This window comes from Sinohyriopsis cumingii, chromosome 6 (genome assembly GCF_028554795.1).
Source record: "Sinohyriopsis cumingii isolate HCF-2022 chromosome 6, ASM2855479v2, whole genome shotgun sequence".
Taxonomy (NCBI): Eukaryota; Metazoa; Mollusca; class Bivalvia; order Unionida; family Unionidae; genus Sinohyriopsis; species Sinohyriopsis cumingii.
The window spans coordinates 104,950,123-104,971,948 of NC_142966.1; the positions used below are offsets into that span (position 1 = coordinate 104,950,123).

Consider the following 21,826-nt stretch of genomic DNA (forward strand, 5'->3'; position numbering starts at 1 on the left):
AGTGTCTAGACACATGAATGTTTTGTTAGCTATTACTTATCAAAGGCTAGAAGAGTTTATGGGATGGCTTTTTTGTCTGTTGTCCAGACAGCCATCTGTCAGTTAAATCAAGTTTGTTATCCCTACTCATAAACTACTAGGTGGATTGCCTTGCAACGTTACACAGCCATTCATTCATAGTCTAGTTTGATCCTAAATTAAAATGGTGCTGTTCAGACAGCCGATAAGGCCTCACCAGCAATCATGTTACGACTACTCTCCTGGGTGGATAGTCATATCAGTAAAGGATTTTCACTAACATACTTCCTATGATACATAATTGGTCCTAAATGAAAATAGTGTTGATCTGACATCTAATATGGCCTCCATGACATCCATCTTGAAAATTGTCCTAAATGGACAGCTATATTAACATGTAGTTTTCACTAGAAGGCTAGTTATGGTATATGGCTGAACCTGAATAAAAATGTTGCCGAATTGATAATCTTACCAAAATGCGGTTTCGGTTTCCATCAGAAGTTTTCTAATGTTGTCTAGTTGGCCACAAATGAAAATTGTGACAATCTTGTATCTTTGATGGACATTCATCTGGTTTTGTACAAGACCTTCATCTAGTTTCATACCAGACAGTCAAGTTTTCAGCTGATCTTTCCCCTCTCAACATTATTTTTAAAAAATTTGCATGCATGCAGTATGTGTCTGGTACTCTCAAGCTCTGTCAGTATCTGCCCTAGATACATCCAATATTGCTGCCACAGTGGTTTATTTGAAAATCATGTTACTCAGTAATATCAGAGATTGTTTCAACACTCAGCAATTAATAGAAGAAATGGAACAAAGAACACATGATAGAAAATGATATAGACAGGTATTTTGTGTGCCTTTTATGAAAGTGTTGCTGATGTTAACATGTACTTTTTGAAATTTACACATGAAAAAATTTCAAGGGCATGGCCTGGAAACTAGTTTATCAGTCAGGTACAGTGGGTATACCAAGAAACAAATGGCTGCAGACAATGCATTCTTTGGAATACTTGAGATCTTTCTTTTTCACATATTTTTATTTTTTTTGTTTGCTTGTAGGTGCCAAGGTAGCCCAGTATGTAGGACTTAATCTTCACAAGAAAATAGTGATGCAGCCATCATATGGTATGTCATATTGTTCCACATTTACTTTCAATTTTCATTTATTTAAACTTTATTGCAAAATGTGATGCATACATGTAACATGTAAGAAAATCACTACAACTTGCAGTGGTCCATAGACAGTATTTTATATAAATGGTTTTGGGATTGTGTAATTTTTTATTTTTTTAAAAATGGTTTTTGGATTGTGTAAATTTTCATTATGTGTGTAATGTATTTCCCGAAGAAAAGGGCTCAGCTATCAGTATGTTTTTTTTTTATTATTACAAAGCTGAGTAAATGATGCAGACTTATTGCAAAATGGCAGTCAGTTTTGTTTTAAGAATATTGGCTATTTGGAGTACATACATACAAATTCTCATCTGCTGCAAAATTTAGAATTTTAAAGTTTTTGGGTGATATGTCAGTATGTCAATAAAACAATCTTCATTGGACTGCAAATAAGTCTTCTGCATTCAAAACTTAAACTGTCTCATTTCCAGGGTTTATTCTAGGACATATGATTGCAAGATTCATGCTGATTTCTATGTAAATCATGCCCAAAAATGCAGGAAAAATTGTGTCATATTTTCAAACTCTTGACATGTTTTTTTTTTAATTATTAAATCCACCCTAAATTTTGGTTCTTTGTTAGACTCTGCATTTCCACTCAAGACTTGTAATTTGTATGGTGATGCAATAATTATTATTATAGTAATGCCATAAATTGCTTAGTAAAAATCTGAGTAAGATGGAGAGATTATTTATGTCTCTCCTGTATATGTGCAAAATAGTTTGCCAATGAGAGAGTGGGATATGGCTTTTCCATACGAGTACACTCATTTACATCTTTAGATGATTTCATTTATATTTGTAGTTTTTAAGACAAATTTTACCAGCTAGTAAATAGGAATCTTTGTTTTAAACAAAAATTGTTCTTGTTAATGAAACTTTTTCTGCTCTATCTGATGACATAAAAAAATATTTGTTATTTCTAAAGCAGAGTTCCAAAATGTCTGTATATACTAGACATGATCGACAGATGAGCTCAAATGACAGGATGCTAACTTGTGATGTCTGACATTTGATAAAGTTGCCCATAATTATTCCACAGTGTTATCTGGACATTATGCTTCATGTTGTTGAAACATTCTTTAGCCACCAAGCAGGATATGAGAGCAACAGAGGTGTGAAAGCTTATTTCAGGACTTTCCAAAACCCTATAATTGAAGGATTTCCCCAGGGTCTGTATCAGAGGCATTTCAGTTGATCTTCATACTGTGTAATTTGGAACTACATTGAGTTGCCATGTCAGTACATAACATTGAGTTTTCATGTCAGTACATAACATTGAGTAGCCATGTCAGTACATAACATTGAGTTTTCATTTCAGTACATAACATTGAGTTGCCATGTCAGTACATAACATTGAGTTTTCATGTCAGTACATAACATTGAGTTGCCATGTCAGTACATAACATTGAGTTGCCATGTCAGTACATAACATTGAGTTGCCATGTCAGTACATAACATTGAGTTGCCATGTCACTGCATAACAGACCTGTAGAAATAAACATTTAGCCCAAGGCCAAACAAAAAGAGAGGTGCTAGCACCCATAACAACTTTGTATTATCATCATCCAACATTTCTTAACAAAAAAAATTAACCTTGGACATGACCAGAAATGCCTGTAATTATGTGTTATGTATTTCGAGGCTGTAGAATGGTTAATTATCAGTTAAAAATTTTTTTTATAACATCAAAAAGGCATCAACAAGTTTTGTTCAGTGAAAGTTTGTGGTATAATTTTATGAAAGAAAAATGTTATAAATAAATAGTTTGAGAGAAAAGTAGTGAAACATGGAAGGATAATGCTAAAACTGGAGGAACAAGAATTGTTGTTGTTGTAGGGTTTAATGCCATGGTGGAGGAAGAAGCCGGGAAAACCCCAGAAAGAACCACCGACCCATGAAAAGTTACTGGCAAGCTTTCTCACATGCCCACATTAGCCAGACCAAAGATTTGAACCCACACAGACAGAGGTGAGATGGCAGTGATATGTAACAGTAAGCGCTTTAGACCACTCTTCTACTCAGGGCCCCTGAGCAACAACAAATCCAAAACTGAAAATGACAGAACATGTTCAGTCACATTTAGTATTTAAATATATCAACAGTTTCTTATTGATTGCAACCTTTTTTGCAGCCTTTAAATATTTTACATTAAATTTCACAAATATATGGCTGCCACTAACATTTTGGGGAAATATTCTGCCAAGAGCCATTTGAATGTTTAGAATCATGTTCTAAAAGCAATATCAGTATTAATGATACTGCATCATATTTTCAACACTATTTCCCTGTCAGAATGAGAGAAAAACAACCCATCATATGCCTTGGTGTGTTATGGGGAAATTTCACCATAGGGATCAGAATGTGTTGGTAATAATAATGCTTTATTTATAGATACTAGTAACTTAGTGAAACCTTGTTTTTGCCTAAAAATTCTGACCTTTTGGATGGGATTTCCCTGTCCCAGAGTATTGCATGTGACAGAGTCTACTTGACTATATCTTGACTTTTTGTGCTTCTAGCACACATTCTTAGACTAAAAGGGGTGGGAAGGGAGTTGGGGCATGTAGTGTTATGCATGTAATTGAAAATGCTTATCTGTATCTGTACACCATGTGTATCTTTATGTCTCATTATTTTCCACCAGCAATTTGACAGGCAAGATGAAATAAAATTTGGTAACAAGATTAATATCACCAGTAACCAAATCACAGTCCAATTTTGAACTTCCTTCATCAGTAGTTAAAAGAAAGTTTCCATTATTCAACTTATGCCTTTGTACTGAGAGAACCATTTGCCATTTTAGTTTTTATTGGACATCTTAAGATTATATTTGATTAAAAAAATGTTTGGGTCAATAATATGGTGTTACGAGTCTGTGCTCTTAAAATAAGTAACAGAAAAGAGTGAAAAGCAACAAGCTTTGTAAAATACAACAAATAATTGATTTCTCTTGAATACAAAGAGAAAATGGAGAAAAAAAGAACTTATGGTTTTGCAAAATAAATCCCAAAATAATCCTAGAATTAAAGACATATATCCCAATAATTTATAGTTCTGAATAAACTTTAGGAGAATTCCAAATTAAGTCCAGTGCTGAAGGTGTTGATGTGCCTGTGGTGGCCTGTATTGTGTTGTTGTGCCAACAGTCTTCTGTTGAAACACATTAATATAATTCCAGGTTTGAATTCATAATAAATCCCAGTGAATGTCTATGTACAAGAATATTATTTTTTTAATGAGCACTCTGTATTTGCAGAGAAAATAATCACTGAATTAAACAATTTGAAGAAATAAATTTCATCGCAAATGAACTGCTGGACACAACAATATTACAAATTGATTCAGCTAGATCTTAAATATGAATGAATAATTTTTACGTTGACAGGATTATATAGTCCTCTACTTAACCTCAGGCCACAATTAACTTTTCTTAAACAAAAAATTACCTCATGGAAAATAACCATCTAGAAAGTTCTTACTGTTTACAAAATAGACTTTTTGCTATTACTAGAAAGTCTGTTACTAAAATTATAATATATAACCTGACAGGTGCACAAGGTAAACTGTAAGATAATCTAGACCCAGACCCAAATAAACATATTTACTTTTATTAATAATGATTCTGATATTAAAGCCATACACACAGAGAAAATTTTGGCTAAGCATTAGTTGTTTACAGTATTAGTTTTTTTTAAATCAATAATTCAGGTCAGGTAGAAAATAAACTTGATTTTGGACAAGGCTAAGTCCAACACACAATGTTACATTACAATAGTGGTTAGAGCGTCCGCCTCAGATGTGGGAGGTCATGGGTTTGAACCCAATCGAGTCATACCAGAGACTTACAGAAATGGTAATAACAGCTGCCTCGCTTAGCGCTCAGCATTAGGAGGTTAGTGTTAGGACTGGTCGGTCTGGTGTCAGGATAATGACTGGGTGGGACATCATGTTACATGTCTGTGACAAGATGACCCAGTGCTTGGTATCTTTATAAACTGCCATACTGCAGAGATCGTAGCAATATGACTGAAAAATTGTTAAAGCTGCGTTAACAATCCAAATCACACATACACACACACACACACATTACAATAGCTTATAATGAAATAAAAGAAGTAAATAAAAAATAAAAAAGAACTAATGAACAAACAATGCAAATTAAATATACATAACAATGGTTATTATCCTTTCTTACAGTGACATGTGATTAATGGAAAAATCCTACTCACTGTTGGCATTGTTTATAATATTTTGGCAACTATAAATCTTATTTTGTCTCATCTGCCACAGCTTACTGGGACATGGACCTGTAAAACTTTTCTGGAAGTGATGGCAGCAGCTTCCATGCTGACATTAAAATCCTATGTTGAAGTCTTTTGTTAAGGTTTATGCAGGTCAGATGTAATGGAGGGGTACATCACTGCACAGGTTGCAGTTGAGACACCCCATTCTGTGGAACTGTTGGTCTTAATATTCAAAGACCAGCCAGCTTTGCTGGTAATAAGTAAATTAAAATTTATGCTCCATCTGACCTTGGCTGATTTTCTAAGTTTTATTCTTGTCTTTAGCATGTAATCTTTCTTGTATCATGAATTGGTTTTGTTTTGTTTTCAATGCCATATCAACACATAAAAGGTTAATATATTGTGCTAAAACCATTGGAATATAGTGCCTTTCCAAGCGCAGGGCTAAGCAAATATTTTTACATCAACTTGACCTGGATTATTGATGTTTGACAGTTTATTTGTCCTACAGAAATTGAACTCATTGAAACATTTGAATAATAGAAAATACATATAGTTGAAATTCTGAATTACTTTGTATCCCAGTACTATTCAGATGCTTTGATTTGACAGAACATAATTTATTGATTTACAAAAATATTTGACCCCCCTCATTTTTGCATTTAAAAACTGGTATTGTGGTGGGTCACTGGTTAGAGTGCTGGATTTGTGACTGAAGAAGTGCAGGTTCAGATCCTAAAATTGGATCAGCCAGGGTTATCTGCTGTGTCATTTCCTTGAGCAAGACATTTTACTGTAGTTGCCTCGGCACTAAGTACTAAACATTATTGCCTTGGCAGTAAGAAATGTTTGTGTTAGTGTGCTATAAAACAACAAACCAAGCCAAAAGGAACATATAGAATCTACCAGTTGTAAATAAACATAAATATAATAAATCAAGTTTCAATATGATGAAATTGTTTATCTCTCTAAAAACAATGATTATATAAGGATGTATAAGCCTAATCATTTGAGAACTGAATGCATATAATTTGTATAGAAAATATGTTCTTAGTTCAAATGAAAAGTTGTACAATGAATGCATCTGTTGCTCTATGATATAAAAAAAAAGTTCTCGTATATTTCCTAGTTACCTGATAATCATTGATGATCAAGACCATCAAAAATGCTGCAAAGTTTCCTGTTCAAATATTTGTTGAACATTGGATAGAATTGTCATATGTATGGTGATACATTATTGTTGTTATAGTATTGGTTGAGCCTGATAAGCCTATCAAACCTGCCTGGAGGTAGGGAGGGGCTACATTTGTATTGAAAAGCCACATTGAAAATTCTCTGAAGTCATCAAAATATAATATGCAATGGTCATTTTAGGGTCATATTTGCATTGGTGAGGAAGGGGATTCAGACCAAAAATAAAATGTATGTTACTTCCCTGTTTATCTTCAAACTTTAGAGTTACTAAAACCATTCCTTTGGCGGTGAAGAAGGGCAGTACCTTGTGATTACTAGTTCAGTTGAGTGCAGAGACTCAGTGTTTTACAAAAACATTTCTTTGGGAAGTGATTTCACATGGACAAATGGGCCATTTTAGTTTAATTAAATTTTAAATTGTTTGATGTGTAAAGGCTGTCTTGACTTGGATATGTCAACCCATGTTCTTTACCATGCTCCTTACCAGCTTGCTGTATTACACATTACCTTTTCAAGAGCATCTGAATGACAGTGAATAGAAATGGCAATGTTGTAGGCAGTGTAATTCTTCAGAGATTTCAACATTGTGAGTACTCTATTGAGTTTTTGAATTAAAGATAATTTAGCAGGTTTGAAGTTGTTTCTTTTTGTCTAATTTAGTTTTGCATAGTTTACATTTTGACTTGTTTGTTGTACAAAATGCTGACAAATCAACACATTCACATACTGATTTTCTATTCCAGTATTTTCCAAAAGGTGTTGTGATTTAAATGTTCAGTTATTCATTTCAGCTCTGAATTTGACCAATGACTATACAGCTTTTAATGTTGCACCAGTTTCTGCATAGCTGCTTGATTATGTTGTACATTTGGTATCTTTACCTCTTTCCAGTTTTCCTGTGTTAAGCAATATTATGACAGTCATGAGTTGAGAGTCTGCTTCTTGTCAGAATTAAAACAATAACCTGAAGAGCCAGTACATCCACAAAGTCAAGTAACTTCCTTGATCTTTACCAGAAATGAGGCTGAGATGCACACAACAGGATATCAGTAGTTGGTGTGTCACACATTCTGGCTGCTTTTGAGTGCTGAATGCAGCATAATGGCCTGCAGATGTAATCTAGTTCTGAAATCATCAGATTTATTTATATTACAGAGATTATTTTACATTGTAGCTGTGAATCAGTCATCATAAATCTGCTTATATCCAATTTTTTCACATTGAAAAAAATTGACTTGTCCCTGAAGAGGACCTTGGAGAGTATTGCTAGCTCCACAAGAAATGTTACTTGTCCAGATGTTGGGCTTTGAGAGTTGCTTGGCCTTGCAAAGACATACCACAGTGGCTGACACAGGATTTGAACATGCACCATTCTGGTTGTAAGGTGACATATCAATGACTGTGCTACCGTGACTCCAGTTCATCATAGAACTTGTAAATCTTATCAATGGCATAGTAAGAGTTGCTTTTGGCATTTAAAAATATAGTCTTATATAAGTAGTATTTTAACACTGATAATTTCTAACACAAATTGCATACATATTGTTTGTCTATGTAACTGAAAGCTGTGCTAATCCACTCTATTGTGACAACAAAATATGTTTTATTTCGTGTTTCCATTTCTTTTCAGCCCAGGGAAATGTAGCTGAAGCAATAAGGCTAGGTTTTCTGAATGTTGATGAAGATATGATTAGAGGTATGACACAAATTAGAGTTGTACTAGTTTATTAGGTATCAAATAAGCATTTTAATATAATTTTTAGCCAGTTGAATGAAATCCTTCAGGAGATGATTTAAAAATCACAAATGATCGACACTTTGTCAGAGTTCACTTTAGCGAGTGCCTTTGCTTCCAGGACCTCCAGTTTCTGGTCCTTGATTGACAGCTTTCAAAATTAAGTCAGCAGCTTTTTTCCTCAAATGCAAAGCATGGGTATTACTTTTCTGATTATTTTTTGGGTGTAGGTATCACCTTTAAGTTTTTGCATTTAGCTCTATTTCTCTGACACTTACACATTTAAGGTCATGGCACTTGATGGGTGTACTCACAATGGAGGCACAGCTCATCACAGACAGTAGGAGGTCAGTGACCTATTTTTCATGTTCCATTGATTTTGCCAAGTTTTAGGAATATGTCTTGGTAGTGCAGGTGAGATAAAGCATTATGCTGAATTTCTTGTCTGTATAATTGATTCTCAGTTTTTGTCATGTCTGCAAAGCGTAGGCATGATGTAGGGATCACTTTTCACAGGGTGTTATTGTTAGCTTCAAGTTTAGTTTTTTTTTAGCCACATTTTTCTGACACCATTGTATTACAGTCATGAAACTTAATGCTTTAATCTTGGAGGGTGCTTCTCGCCATGGGTAAAAGTAGGTCACAATGACCTACTTTTAATGTTCCACTGGTTTTGTTTTTGCATTTAGTTTAATTTCTTGGACACTGTCATGTGTACTGTCAAGATGTTTGAATGGTGTATTTTATTTTGGAATATTAACCATCTCAGTATGCTACTGCTAAGATTACAGTCATGCAAGATTTTTTAATTATATCAATGGAGAGTAGGTGAGGTAGCATTCTGCACTATTCTTGTTGGGCAAATGCTGCTCTGGATTTTCATTTTCAAAATCTGACAGAGAACTCTGATTCACATATTGTTTTTTTTTCTTTTGGAAATGTTTTAGACTCAAATGTAAAAAGTGACCACCTGTTGATGAAATCATTTATTTTCCACACTATCTCAGAACATTATTATGACACTGTTAAACATGATGTTTTTGTATCAGGACATTTTAGATAATAATGTAGAATGTTGCAGTAAGATGTTTTGATATATTTATCTTACCCCTATTGTGATGGCAGAAGGTGGTATATTGTTTTTGATGATTTACATTTGTACATCTTTCATCTGTTATCCACTTTAGAACAAATGTACAAAAAAGTACTGTTAAACTTTGAGCCACAAAATGTAATGTACTTTATCACTGTTACAAGTGGGTGATCTGATTAGTAATAGGCATAGCAAGTAGTGCTTCATTAAATTGTATCCCCCTTGATAGTTCCTAGTCATCTTCATTTAGAAAGCTTGCACCTTTCCTAAAAAGGGTCTGGATCTCATCATGTGTTGGAAAAATATTTGCCTCTGTGGGACAGGCACGTACTGCAACCTCCATGGTTGAGATATCACCTCAAGGTCAGGGATACCATATGCTCTTTAGGATGCTTTCGTGCTGATTAGGGATTGGACCATCCCAGTAGAAGGAAACCACCTGAGAGAAAGTTGCACTTCCGGAGTTGGCAATCTGGTGACAGAAACAAGCAAATCATGCCTTCCTGAGAGGGATGGGCTTGTCCATCAGATTTTGTTGCAAGAATGGTATTTGACTGGACTGGTCATCTGATGGTCACCTGTCTGTAAACATGGGTGAACAGGTTAAGATTGCTGGTCTGGGGAAGGGATTCAGTAGATATCCACAGTCCCTGCATTCCTATGCTGCTATTTCATCTCTGTGGAGATAAGGAATTTGGTTGTACTCATCCAACTTGAGACAAAGATTGAATTGACTCCTCCATGATGTTCTCTGTGCGTTATAGATGGGTATAGAGCAGCCCTTTCTAACAATCTCAAGTTCTCTGTGGGTTATGCCACCGGGATGGACCTCATGGTTCTGATCTCCTTAGGTATTTTGAGTTTTAGGGACTGGTATCTTGCTTACTATTTCCTAGGTAGACTTTTTCATGAGTTCTTTCAGCATTGTCAAAACCTGCTTATGAACCTTTGAGTGAAGCTTCCTTCAAGGACTTTACCCTTAAGACTGTTCCCCCATTCTCCGTAATGTCTTTGAGAAGGTGCGAAATTCAGGCCTTTGTCAGTGGAAGAGGTTTGTTTTTAATTTAACTGTCATAATTCAGTTCTTTTTGTTTGCTAACCTGGGTTTCTGGCAAAGAATTGACTACCTTCACTGGCTCTATTTCCCATTGAGAACCTCAGTCTCAGTCATATCAGTCCTGGGGATGATTGAGAGAGGCTCCTTTGCCCACTTTAGGCTTTAAACTTTATTTGGTTTCTTCTAAATGGAGAAGTAAGCCTTGGGATTGTCTCTTTGTACCTCTTATGGGTTCTGCTGATATTTAGGCAGTCCCCATTTCCAGGTGGATTGTTCTCACTATTAAGAAAGCTTACTGATTCCTTACAGAGGGCATCTTTCATTCATGAGAATTAAAGCCCATCAAATTAGGGTTATTGCTGTATTACAGGCCTATTTAAATCACTCCTCTTAGGGCAATCTTAGGAAAGTCATCTTCTGGCAGTCTCAGACTACTTTTTCATGTACCTTTGACCTTTGGCACATCAGAGCAAAAGCATTTGTTTTGTTTTGTTAGGACCTGTAGTGGTGGTACAGAATGCCATCCAACTTTATGCTAATCTGCAGTAGTAAAATTCCTACTGTAATGAGTAAGTGAAATTTTGTTTTTTGTTAATACCAGATTTATTGAGGCCATCAGTCTTCCTCCTGACTTGTAATTTCAGCAATGCAATAGTAGTAGCATGTTATGTATTACTGCTGTTAAAATGTAATTTTTTGATGTGTGTGTGTGTGTGTGTGTGTGTGTGTGTAAATCATATTTTAATTATGTGATAACTTCCATGCTACTGTTGCAAAAATGCCTTTCTTCCATCCGTTTCTGATGCCCAGTATTGTCTCCAAGTCAAAAGAGGTTGTTGTTCCATATATTGGTTTTGTCTATGGATGGAATCAGACTGAGATGTTTTGTTCTTTTCTGTGTTGGCCCTCCAGAACTAATTAGAGGTGGGATTAAATAGCTTGGTCTGGGTCTCAAGATGAAGCAATACAGTAGTAGCACGTAAGTATTACATAAGGAAAATTTGTTTTACTCCCTCCCAAAAAAAACCTACATTTTGATATACATGACCTGATTATAATTTTATAATTTTTCTTCAGTTTTGAATTGTTGAGACCTGGACCTTTTTGGTCTATTATGGGAACAAGTTTGCAAACACCGATCTATGTCCTGATTGATTTACCCTAGCAAGTATCTGATACAGTGCAATAGTATGTAATGAAATCTGTTGTGTACTTCATGTTGAATCTCTTACATAAACCCCGTAGATGTAGGGAAATATACATTGCAACATTTTATGGAATTTATGATCACACGTGCAGATACTGAGCATGTCCTGCATACAAGAGTCTTTGGAGAAAATGCAGCATTTGAATTATGACCTGCAGATCGGACCTGACCTTTCTGATCATGAGACAGAGGAACAAAGTAAATTTCATTATCCTGAAAGAACATGATGATGATTTTGTTTGTTTGTCCAATTTTTTGTAAAAATGAGCAAATGATCAGTGTGAGTCAGTTATATTGCCATTAAATACATCTTTAAAGCTACATGTGCAGTAATTTTCACAATTTCCAGGGGGGAAAAAACATTTACTTGTCCATATTTTTGTTCCATGAAAAAGGTTACGAATTGTAAAATTGTTAAACATTTGTTCATCCACAGGAATCACAGCATAATAAGGGGCTGTAAGTGTTTTTTGTGAGGCCTTAACCTAAGTGCACAAACGAAAGCTAGTACCTTTCTGAAGATAAATTGGCACTTATACATGATCAAAGCTAAATTCTATTCATCATGACCTCTGAAATGAGGACTGGCAAGTTTTTGCTTAGTAAAATATAATAACTAATGTCAAGGTCCTATATCGGGTATTTTAATCTAATTTTTTTTTTACTGCCAATGATGGCATTTATAGCGTTAAATACAGTAGATATAATCGTGTCATATACCAATATAGGTGACTTGTGAATCCTTTTTAAAGAGAGAGAGAGAGAGATGGGGGGGGCGGCATTTGGGGCATTGAAACCAAGGTATAACACTTATCCAACTGTAACAGACAAAGATCAAAATCCACTGTAACATTGTGTGCTGGCAGATCAGGCTCTGTTTTGTTTGCAAGAAATGATTAGTTAAAGAAACAGAGTAGACCTGGATCTTTGGGCACATTATGTGACAGCAAATTTGGTTTTGTGTTGTTCAGTTCTGTTTGCTTTTCAATATTGATCATTATATTATACTCAGATGATGCCATGAAGGATGAGCTGGCAGGGACAACTGCAGTAGTGGTTCTTATCAGGGGCAACAAGTTGTACTGTGTAAGTATGATTAATATTTGACTTCTAAAAACATGAATGCATCGTTGTGTTCAAAGTGTATCTTGGAATGTGTTTTGGTGATCAGAGATAAAGCATACTATTGTTAATATGCATTCTGATGTGCAGCATAAAGTTACATCATACTTAGTACATCATGACACTCGGTACCTGTTGTAGGTCAGGCATAGTGACCTGTTCTGAGAAGTATGTCACATTGGCAAGCAAGATGCAAATTTTTCATATTTTCCATACAGAGATAATGATTGGTGTGATCAACACAAAAAATGTTTCTTACCAGATTGAGGTTGCTAACTAAACTGTCAGTTTCACGGCTCAGTAATTGTTCATAACGTATTCTCTTCTACTCATATATTAGAGCCATTTGAGGTTAAGAGATGACATTTGGTATGCTTGTACATCTTCCATATTAAGTGTGTCATGTATGAGATTGGGATTTACTCCCTTTAAGGTCAAGGTCACAGCTCAGTATTTTAAGCTTTCGATCACACTTTCCCTACCACTTTATAACTTATTGTTTGAGATTAAGTGATGAGATCTCATATATTTGCACATACTTGAAGGTGTGTTGTGCACCACGTTGGCGGTTCCGTCTTCAAAGTCAAGATCACAACCCACCATTTCACACTGTCATTGCACTTTTCCTCCTGTTTTGTAATTTTTAAGTCATTTGAGATTAAGGCATGTAACTTTCTGCACTTGTGCATCATCACTAGAGGAGTTTTGTACCACATTGAGGACCTTATCTTCAAGGTCAAGATGACAGGCCAATAGTTTGTTTCAATCATATTTCATTTCTGCACTCTAAAGCTGTTAAGAGAGTAAAGGATGAAACTTGGTTTGTATGTACATAATCACAAGATGTGTTGTATACAACATTGGGTGTCCTATCTTCAAGGTTAAGTCAAGGCTCAGTATTATTGGTGTTTTTTTGTTTTCCCACTGCGCCATAACTTAAAGCTGTCTGAAATGAAGCGATGTAACTTGGGGTAAATATGTCATTATTACTGGTGTGTTGTGTATTATAATGGGGGTCTTGTCAGTGATACGGTGTTATACATTGTTTCTTTTAATCATAAATTACTTCAAAGTCAATAATTTTAGAGTCGTTTGAGACGAAGGGATGAAACATCGTGCAACTATCTGTCATAACTAAAAGGTTTGTTACATGACTCATTGGGGACCTATTCTTCAGGGTCAAGGTTACATGTCATTAGTTTTGGTTTTTGTGACATTTTTGCTTTCTTACTTAGTAACTGCTTAAAAATCAATGAATGAAGCTAGGGATACTTATATAGTGTTTGAATAGATGTGCTGCATTGCACATTCAAGGTCTTATCAAGGTTAAGGTCACAACACTATAGTTTAATTTTTTTTGTTTCTGCTTTTTATCATAAAACATATGATGATTAACCATGGTACATTTATTCATCTCAGTTTGATTTTGTCAGAGTATTACAGTTTAGTTTTTATCATTAATTTCAAGATCACTGGTATGTTTTTTTTTATCATTCCTTACCTACAGTTTTTCTCAAATGCTTTCTAAGACATGGCAGTGAAACTTGGTTACTTTTACCATTTGCCATGTAATTTGACAACATTGTCATAAAGGGTCATGCTGCACATCATGATTGTGAATTTTTATGAATCACAAACATAACCATAAAGGGTGGGACAAAATTCAATGAATTTGATTGTTTATTTTAAAGTTTGTGTAATGACTTGAAGAGATGTGATAAATGATTTAGCTAGTATAAATTGTTTTATGGATGGGAGTTTCGGGATCCTGATTATTTTGATTATTAATATGTAATATGTATAATATTATAATATAAAATAGTCCCCCTCTTGAACGCCCCCCCCCCCTTACCAACGGCCACCCACGTCTTACAGAATCCCTTGGCACAGACGAGTTTGTGTTCAAAAGTACCTCTCAAAAACAGCCACCCCTCTAATGCAACCAGCGGCCAGCATATTAGTACAAAAATGTAAAATGTTCCCCTCACAAGTGGCCACTTTTTATTTCAAATGTATCCAGAACAATAATTGATTCATATCGGGATGTAAGGTAAGTAATCAGATCATCTCTATCATTGATACATGTCTCCCAATGTCAAGTTTCTGTTACTGAAAGAAGTGTTGACTAAAGTACATGTAACACTTAAATTAATATTATATTATTGTCTTTGGGGCCCCAAGTGGCCGAGTGGTCTAAAGCGCTCTCCGTTATGGATCACTGTTGTCTCACCTCTGTCTGCATAGGTTTGAGTCTTGGATTCGGCCAATGTTGGTATGTGAGAAAGCTTGCCAGTAGCTTCTTGTGGGTCAGTGGTTTTTACTGGGGTTTTCCCCAGTTCTTCATCCACCATTAATACTTGCTGCCATGTATAGCCTATCGTGTGCTGAAAAATGGTGTTAAACCCCACAACAACAACAACAACAACATTATTGTATATAAAAGCCGACGTTTTACAGGAAATGGGCTCAATAATGTTTTGATAGAATTTTGGGCTTCACACATCTGTTGATTTCTTCTCTTTGATGGTTACAACCGGACGTAATTGTCAAGATCATAACAAGGTCACCATAGGCTAAAAATAGATTTTGTGCATTAACACACACACACACACAGAAATTGAACAAAACAGGGTACAAGACAAAGACCGAAAAATCATGTGACAACACATTTATTGCTTCCTTTATGAAGAAGGCATTTTGCCTTCTCAACAAAAGTTTCATCTGCATAATTGCATATAGTTAGCAACATCCGAATAAATCATTGCCACACATCACGTCATCACGTAAACAGAGACATTTTAGAAGAAAGTCGGTTATTCTACTCAACGACATAGGGTGAGGTGGGGAGGGGGGACTTGCAGAACAATTTTATGTATAAAAGACTAAAATAAAGCAATTTTATGATAAAAGACTTGAATAAACAGTGTCATAACCAGTAAGGAGGTTATTAGGTAGCAGTGGGAAAATGGAACAAACGGAAAGAGAATTATGTATGTACCAAGATTTAAATGACATTTTTGAATGGTTTTGCAATGTGTATGATAACAATACCCACTTGCATATCACGCTTACGCCAAGAATAAGAATGATTAATGTATATTTAAATAAGTATTTTTATAACAAGAAGAACCTTTTAATAATTATTGTTACTTTTAAACGAAGATATTAACTGAAGATATTAAATGCTTTGAAGTATGTAGCTTTCTTACTACGTACATTACATATACTTCTCACAAAAAATTTAGTCCCCCTCTGGAAAGGCCACCCGTCTGATAAAACCATAATCCCGGTGCAGAAGGGGTGGCTGTATAAGAGGGGGACCACTGTAATTAATTGCTCATTGGTCTCATTGTATTCTGAGTTGCATTAAATCAAGTTTTTTTTTTTTTAAAAGATGCAGTGTTGCATGGGGAAAGGGAGGAGAGAACCTATGTAGACATGGAGCATATAACAGTGTTTATATCATTGAGAACTTTATTTTAAACCAAAGCTGGTGAGAAAATATGTACTAAGAATTTTTGCCAATTTTCACAATTGTGCAAAAAATGATGGTACATACAGATTGTTTTATTGGTTAACACAGATTTTCATTTGGATGTTACTGCATAAAATAGAATGCACAAAGAAAGAACTCTTTTCACTCACTCTCTTGAATAGAAAAGAAAATCAGACTTTTTTTTCTTCCTCTTTTAGTGAACTTCATTTTGTTTAAATAAGCTGAAGTAATAAGATTTCATGCATATGCTTGGTGATACAAAGTAAAAATGTTTAATAGTAACATTCATGATTTGCAAATCTGCTAGGAAGAAATAAACGAACCTTAGTAAAGATGAATTGATCGTAGATACTAAATCAAGTACATCAGAAACACATTTTGCAAACTTATCCTAATTTTGATCTAAGCATAAATAATATGAATTAACAACAAAAGAATGACTCTGCATTTTAAAGAAAATCATACCAGCCATCTTGTAAATCTTGTTATCACTACTACTGAGTGGAAAATTTGTATTGACATTGAGTTCTCACCAGAAGATGTCTTCTTATTCCTCATTAAAAATCATGCCTAAAAGACCTCCAGATTAGTTGCCATGGTGTCCATCCTAAAAATTGTATAATTAATTCTGCTGGATGGATTGTCATTTTTTACAGGTTTACACTAGATAAACATTCTAATCCTCTTTACTTAGTTCTAGATGAAACTGGTTTTGATCGGACATCCAGTTTGGCCGCCATGTCAGTCATCTCGAAAATGTTATCTCGTAAACAGAAAGTCATGTCAGCATTGGGTTTTCACAGAAAGACACCTTGTTGAGTCCAGATGGTCCTCAATAAAAATGTGCTAATCTGACTTCAAAGTATGTAGAAGTCCGCTTGAAAGTTGTTTGCGAGACTCTTGTATCAGATAATTTTTACACTAGTTATTATCTGACAATAGTATACCAAGGTTTTGGAAAAATAATATCAATGAAAATATTGGAAATACTGCATTTACATATACCCCTCATTAAGTCCAAGTCTGTAGAATGATAAATTAAATAATTTTCAACTACCTAATTGCTACAGTTATCAAAGTTGACATTTAAACAAAACAGAATTATTCATTTTACATGATTAAAACAATCTCTGCTTAAAAGCAACTGTATTTATATATGGATTCTTGATAAAGTGGATATTTTGTTTTAAAAGATCCAAACATAAAACTGTATTGAAATTCTTATTTAATTTTATATGTTCTTATTTCATTGTATGTGTTCAAACTGTCAAGAGATGTAGGTTTTTGGCCAGTTTTCCAGCTTTTAGACATCGCCATCAGGGATTTTGATATTTTCAGAATTGTTCTTGTATTAACTGGAAGAATTCTATTATTTTTTCTCATTAAAAATGACCATTCTGGTTGCAGTATTTGTCCACTACATTGTGACTAATCCTTCTGGCAGGTTTGACTCCTTTCAACCAATCAAAAGTGGCATAGTAAATAACTTGTATATGTGTTATAGCATATTGGAGAAATCAGCTGTACAAAATCATTTCTAATCATAATTAAGAAAATAATTTTAAAGGTAAGTGAGTTAGATTGTGTTGCAAATATCAGATCTCTCAAAAAGGGTATAAGAAACATGGTTGAAGTTCTAGAACTGAAATGAACAATATCTTGGTCTTATTCCTGTGTCACAGCCCAGAGAGAGTTGTGCTTCCCTGGAAGAGTGGAAGAGTGCCCTCTCAAGGTTGCTGTTGCAGCAAATCTGACTAGTGAATCATACCTTCCTGATGAGGAAGAGCAGTAATGTCATTCTAATAAATCTAAATTGGGCTTGTCCATTAGAACATAGTCACCAGCCTGGTTAATCTGGTGACTGGGCACTGGTCATCCACTGGTTATGCACTGGTCAGCTGTTAATGGGTCCAGTTATTGGTCTAGGGACAAATTCTGTTGATAGCTCCAACAACACACCACCTCACCCATTTCTGTGCTACCTGTTGATCCTATTTAATCCTTAAAGACCTAATAATGTTTCCTTACCTTAAATATTTTCGGCATGTTTTCTGTTTTTTAATTTCATGGTGTTTGTTTTTTGTAACCATATTATTATATATGTTTTCTTAGGTGTTGTCTGATGTTGTAAAGCACTTAGAGGTTCTAAAGATTAGGCACTATATAAAATCCTCATTATCATTACATTTATTATTAATATTATTTGAAATAGGAAGTCACCTGTTACTTGCCCAGTTTGGTAGGGGGAATGGATCTGCATCCCCCTTCTTTATTTTCCCTTTTATTCCCTACATGATGTGGAACCCCGATGTGGCTAAGTGGTCTTATGTGCTTACCTTTACTGATCCAATGTAGGTATTTGAGAAAGTGTGCCAGTAGCTTCTCATGGGTCAGAGGTTGTTCCAGAGGAGAAAGAAGTCTCAGTGTTTAATAAAGCGGTAGCTGAAGTTTGCCACCTCCTTCCCTCAGACTCTTTTCTGACATCTTCAGGGTTAGAAGACACAAAGATTCTCTCCAGTCTGGAATGACTGCAGTATCAACCTTTTGTTGCTCCCATATTCTTTGACCATTTATGGTCCAGGAGCTTACACAGAATGGATAATCTTTTGTGATTGGTGCAGTGGGATATTCTGAAGGTTCTCTGAAGCCTTCAACCTGTTTGGACTCACAATTCACCTAGGAAAGACAGAAGTCCTCATCCAGCCCACCCGAAACATTGTCCCTTCACAACCCTGCATCACCATTGGTAACATGCAGCTGAAGAATGTGGACAGTTTCAAATACCTCGCCAGTACAATATCCAGTGATGGCTCCCTGGACAAAGAGATCACTGCGAGGAACCAAAAAGCCAGTCAAGCACTCGGACGACTCCGAACCAAGGTCTTGCAGCACAAGAACATACGCCTGTCAACAAAGATGAAGGTGTACAATGCAGTTGTCCTCACATCTCTCTTGTATGCCTGTGAAATGTGGACTGTCTACCGAAAGCATATCAGTCAGTTGGAACAATTCCACCTGCGCTCCATCATGTAGATCAAATAGCAAGACTGAATCACCTTGATAGAGCCAACACAACAAGCATCGAAGCCAACCTAATCCAGGCCCAGCTTCATTGGGCTGGCCATGTCATCTGCATGGAATAAAACAGAATCCCAAAGCAGCTGATCTTTGGCGAGCTAGCCCAGGGCAACTGAAACCAAATTAATTGTTGGGAATGGAGAGGTTGTTACACTTGCAAAGAGAATTGGACAGCATGCAAAACGGTCATTCTTGGAATTTAACCTAATGGAGACTATATTAATATAACTATTGTGAATATTTAAACCCTGAAGGAATATGGTATCTATTTTCATAGTTTACATTTACTGTTTCATTTATTAATGTTTTCTCTCTTTGACAAAAGCTCCAGCAATACAGGGGCAATAAGTTAAAAAAGAGTTAAAAAAGTCCACAAAGAGCTGAACACTCTCTCTCCCTCTCATATATCGGACCATATTTGATTCTGGTCACGAGGTGCAAAAAGGAAAAATGTGATGGATTACATATGCATCCTTCTCTCTGTATCTCCCCCCTCCAAAAAAGCATTTTAGTATTTATGATGCAATTTCCCTGTTGATGGTAATCTGAAATAGCATACAGTGATACTTTTAATATTTATGAAACCAGAAGTTATTATAATTTAATTCCACACAGCATCGCAAGTTTTATCCTATCTGTAACTCAATACATTTCCGGGTCAGCTTCATTATATGTAGCTAAAGTACATAATACGTTTAAAATACTTCTTGTGAAATAAATTAGGTACTTTTAGTTGATCCTGACTGGAAAGGTTAATGAGTTACAGTTAGGATAAAATTCGCGATACTGTGTGGAACAAAGTGAAAAACACAATCCAAAGTGTTGATCTGGCCTTGTCTAATACTCAGTATCAACTTATATAAGTATGAAGGATAGAAAATTTGCCAAATTTGCTGATTCGACTTATACTCCGCATCAACTTATAGGCAGGCAAATACAGTATTCTAAATGTGGACTGTGATGCAGGAGTTAGACTGGGGTCTAGTTCTTTTCAGTTCTGTAACCTTCTAATGCTTATTAGAAGAAGGAATAATTCTGTTTGGATAGGAGTCTTGGAAAAGGAAAGCAATTCAGTAATAGTGGTTAAATATTACATCATTGAAATTACCCCCTCAAGCACTACATTTTGGCCAATTATTTGGATCCTCTATGGTATATGTGCATACTGGTTTAGATTTTAGCATCATTATACTCTGGTTCCCCCTTCACATCAAGATTTCAGTATATTTACTTTCAGTAACTCTTTTTTGTTCAGCAAAGGAGCCACACCACTGTATTGCATGTGCTTGCATTTAGTTTAAATTTGTACATGTATCGTAAACTCCAGGACAATTAATCTGCAGTGTACTCAAGAAGTTATTCTTATGATATTCTATGACAAGTCATTATTCAGAATTATGTAGGACAAGTCATTTTTTAGGATTGTATAGCACAAGTCATTCTTCAGTAAACACAAATATCCTGTCTTATGCTTGATGAGCCAGATCTGTTTAAAGAAACTAATGAAACGTTTTAGAAAGTTGCACTTTATTATATGGAGATGCACATTTTAACCAACAGTAAGAAAATCAAACCACATTAAAAATTCTTACTCAGTGTCAGCTACCAGTAGCTTTTGGATTGATATGCAAACTTTGGATAATGGATACATAGTTTTTAATGCATACTAGGTTGTATGCACACAAAAAACTTATGATGATCTCAGTTAAGTTACATATATTTAATATGTGTACACTTTTAACCTGAAAAATTGTTTTGAAATATGCACAAATCACATGCAAGAATAGGAGTAATAAAAGGAGTTTATTCCAAGCACATTTATTTGAGATAAAGGCTTTGAAAACTTAATGGGTTTACAAATTAAAATACAGTAAGAGTTCTTTGCAGACTAGAGCTTTTGTAATACATTGGCTGGTTCTATAATATTTCAGGGGAATGTTGGTGATTCTCGTGCTGTTTTGAGTGTACGTGGAGTAGCAGAGCAGCTATCGTATGATCATAAACCAGGGAATGAAGCTGAGTCTCGCAGAATTATTTCAGCTGGAGGATGGGTCGAATTTAATAGAGTTAATGGTCAGTCATTGAGGTTTATAGCTTTATTCCTGAAAATTCACACAAGTTAATAACAAAAGATAAATATGTATACTTGTAGAGTATTAAGGAATAAAACTAAAATTTGTTTCAGAAACAAACTCTGTTGACATACAATTGATTGATGTTAAATATTGATTGCAAGTTATGTATGCCTTGCTCATCATAAACCCCTTTTTGTGTGCAAGACTCCTGCCAATATTAGTTCCTATGAATATGAATATAATATGAGAATATGACACAGTCTTGAAATATTAGTGATTATTAACAAATGAGAGAGAAATCTTCTTTTGTAAACTTTTACCATAT

General features: G+C 35.1%; 1 protein-coding gene across 1 annotated transcript in view; it reads left to right on the forward strand.

The window, feature by feature from the left end:
- LOC149797627 (putative protein phosphatase 2C T23F11.1) overlaps positions 1–21,826 on the forward strand; it is a 76,834-nt gene that overhangs the window by 34,309 nt on the left and 20,699 nt on the right. The window contains exons 4-7 of the mRNA XM_089962523.1: positions 1,084–1,149; positions 8,269–8,334; positions 12,743–12,816; positions 21,358–21,499. Of these exons, the coding sequence (XP_089818649.1) occupies positions 1,084–1,149; positions 8,269–8,334; positions 12,743–12,816; positions 21,358–21,499 (348 nt within the window). The remainder of the gene's footprint in view (positions 1–1,083; positions 1,150–8,268; positions 8,335–12,742; positions 12,817–21,357; positions 21,500–21,826) is intronic.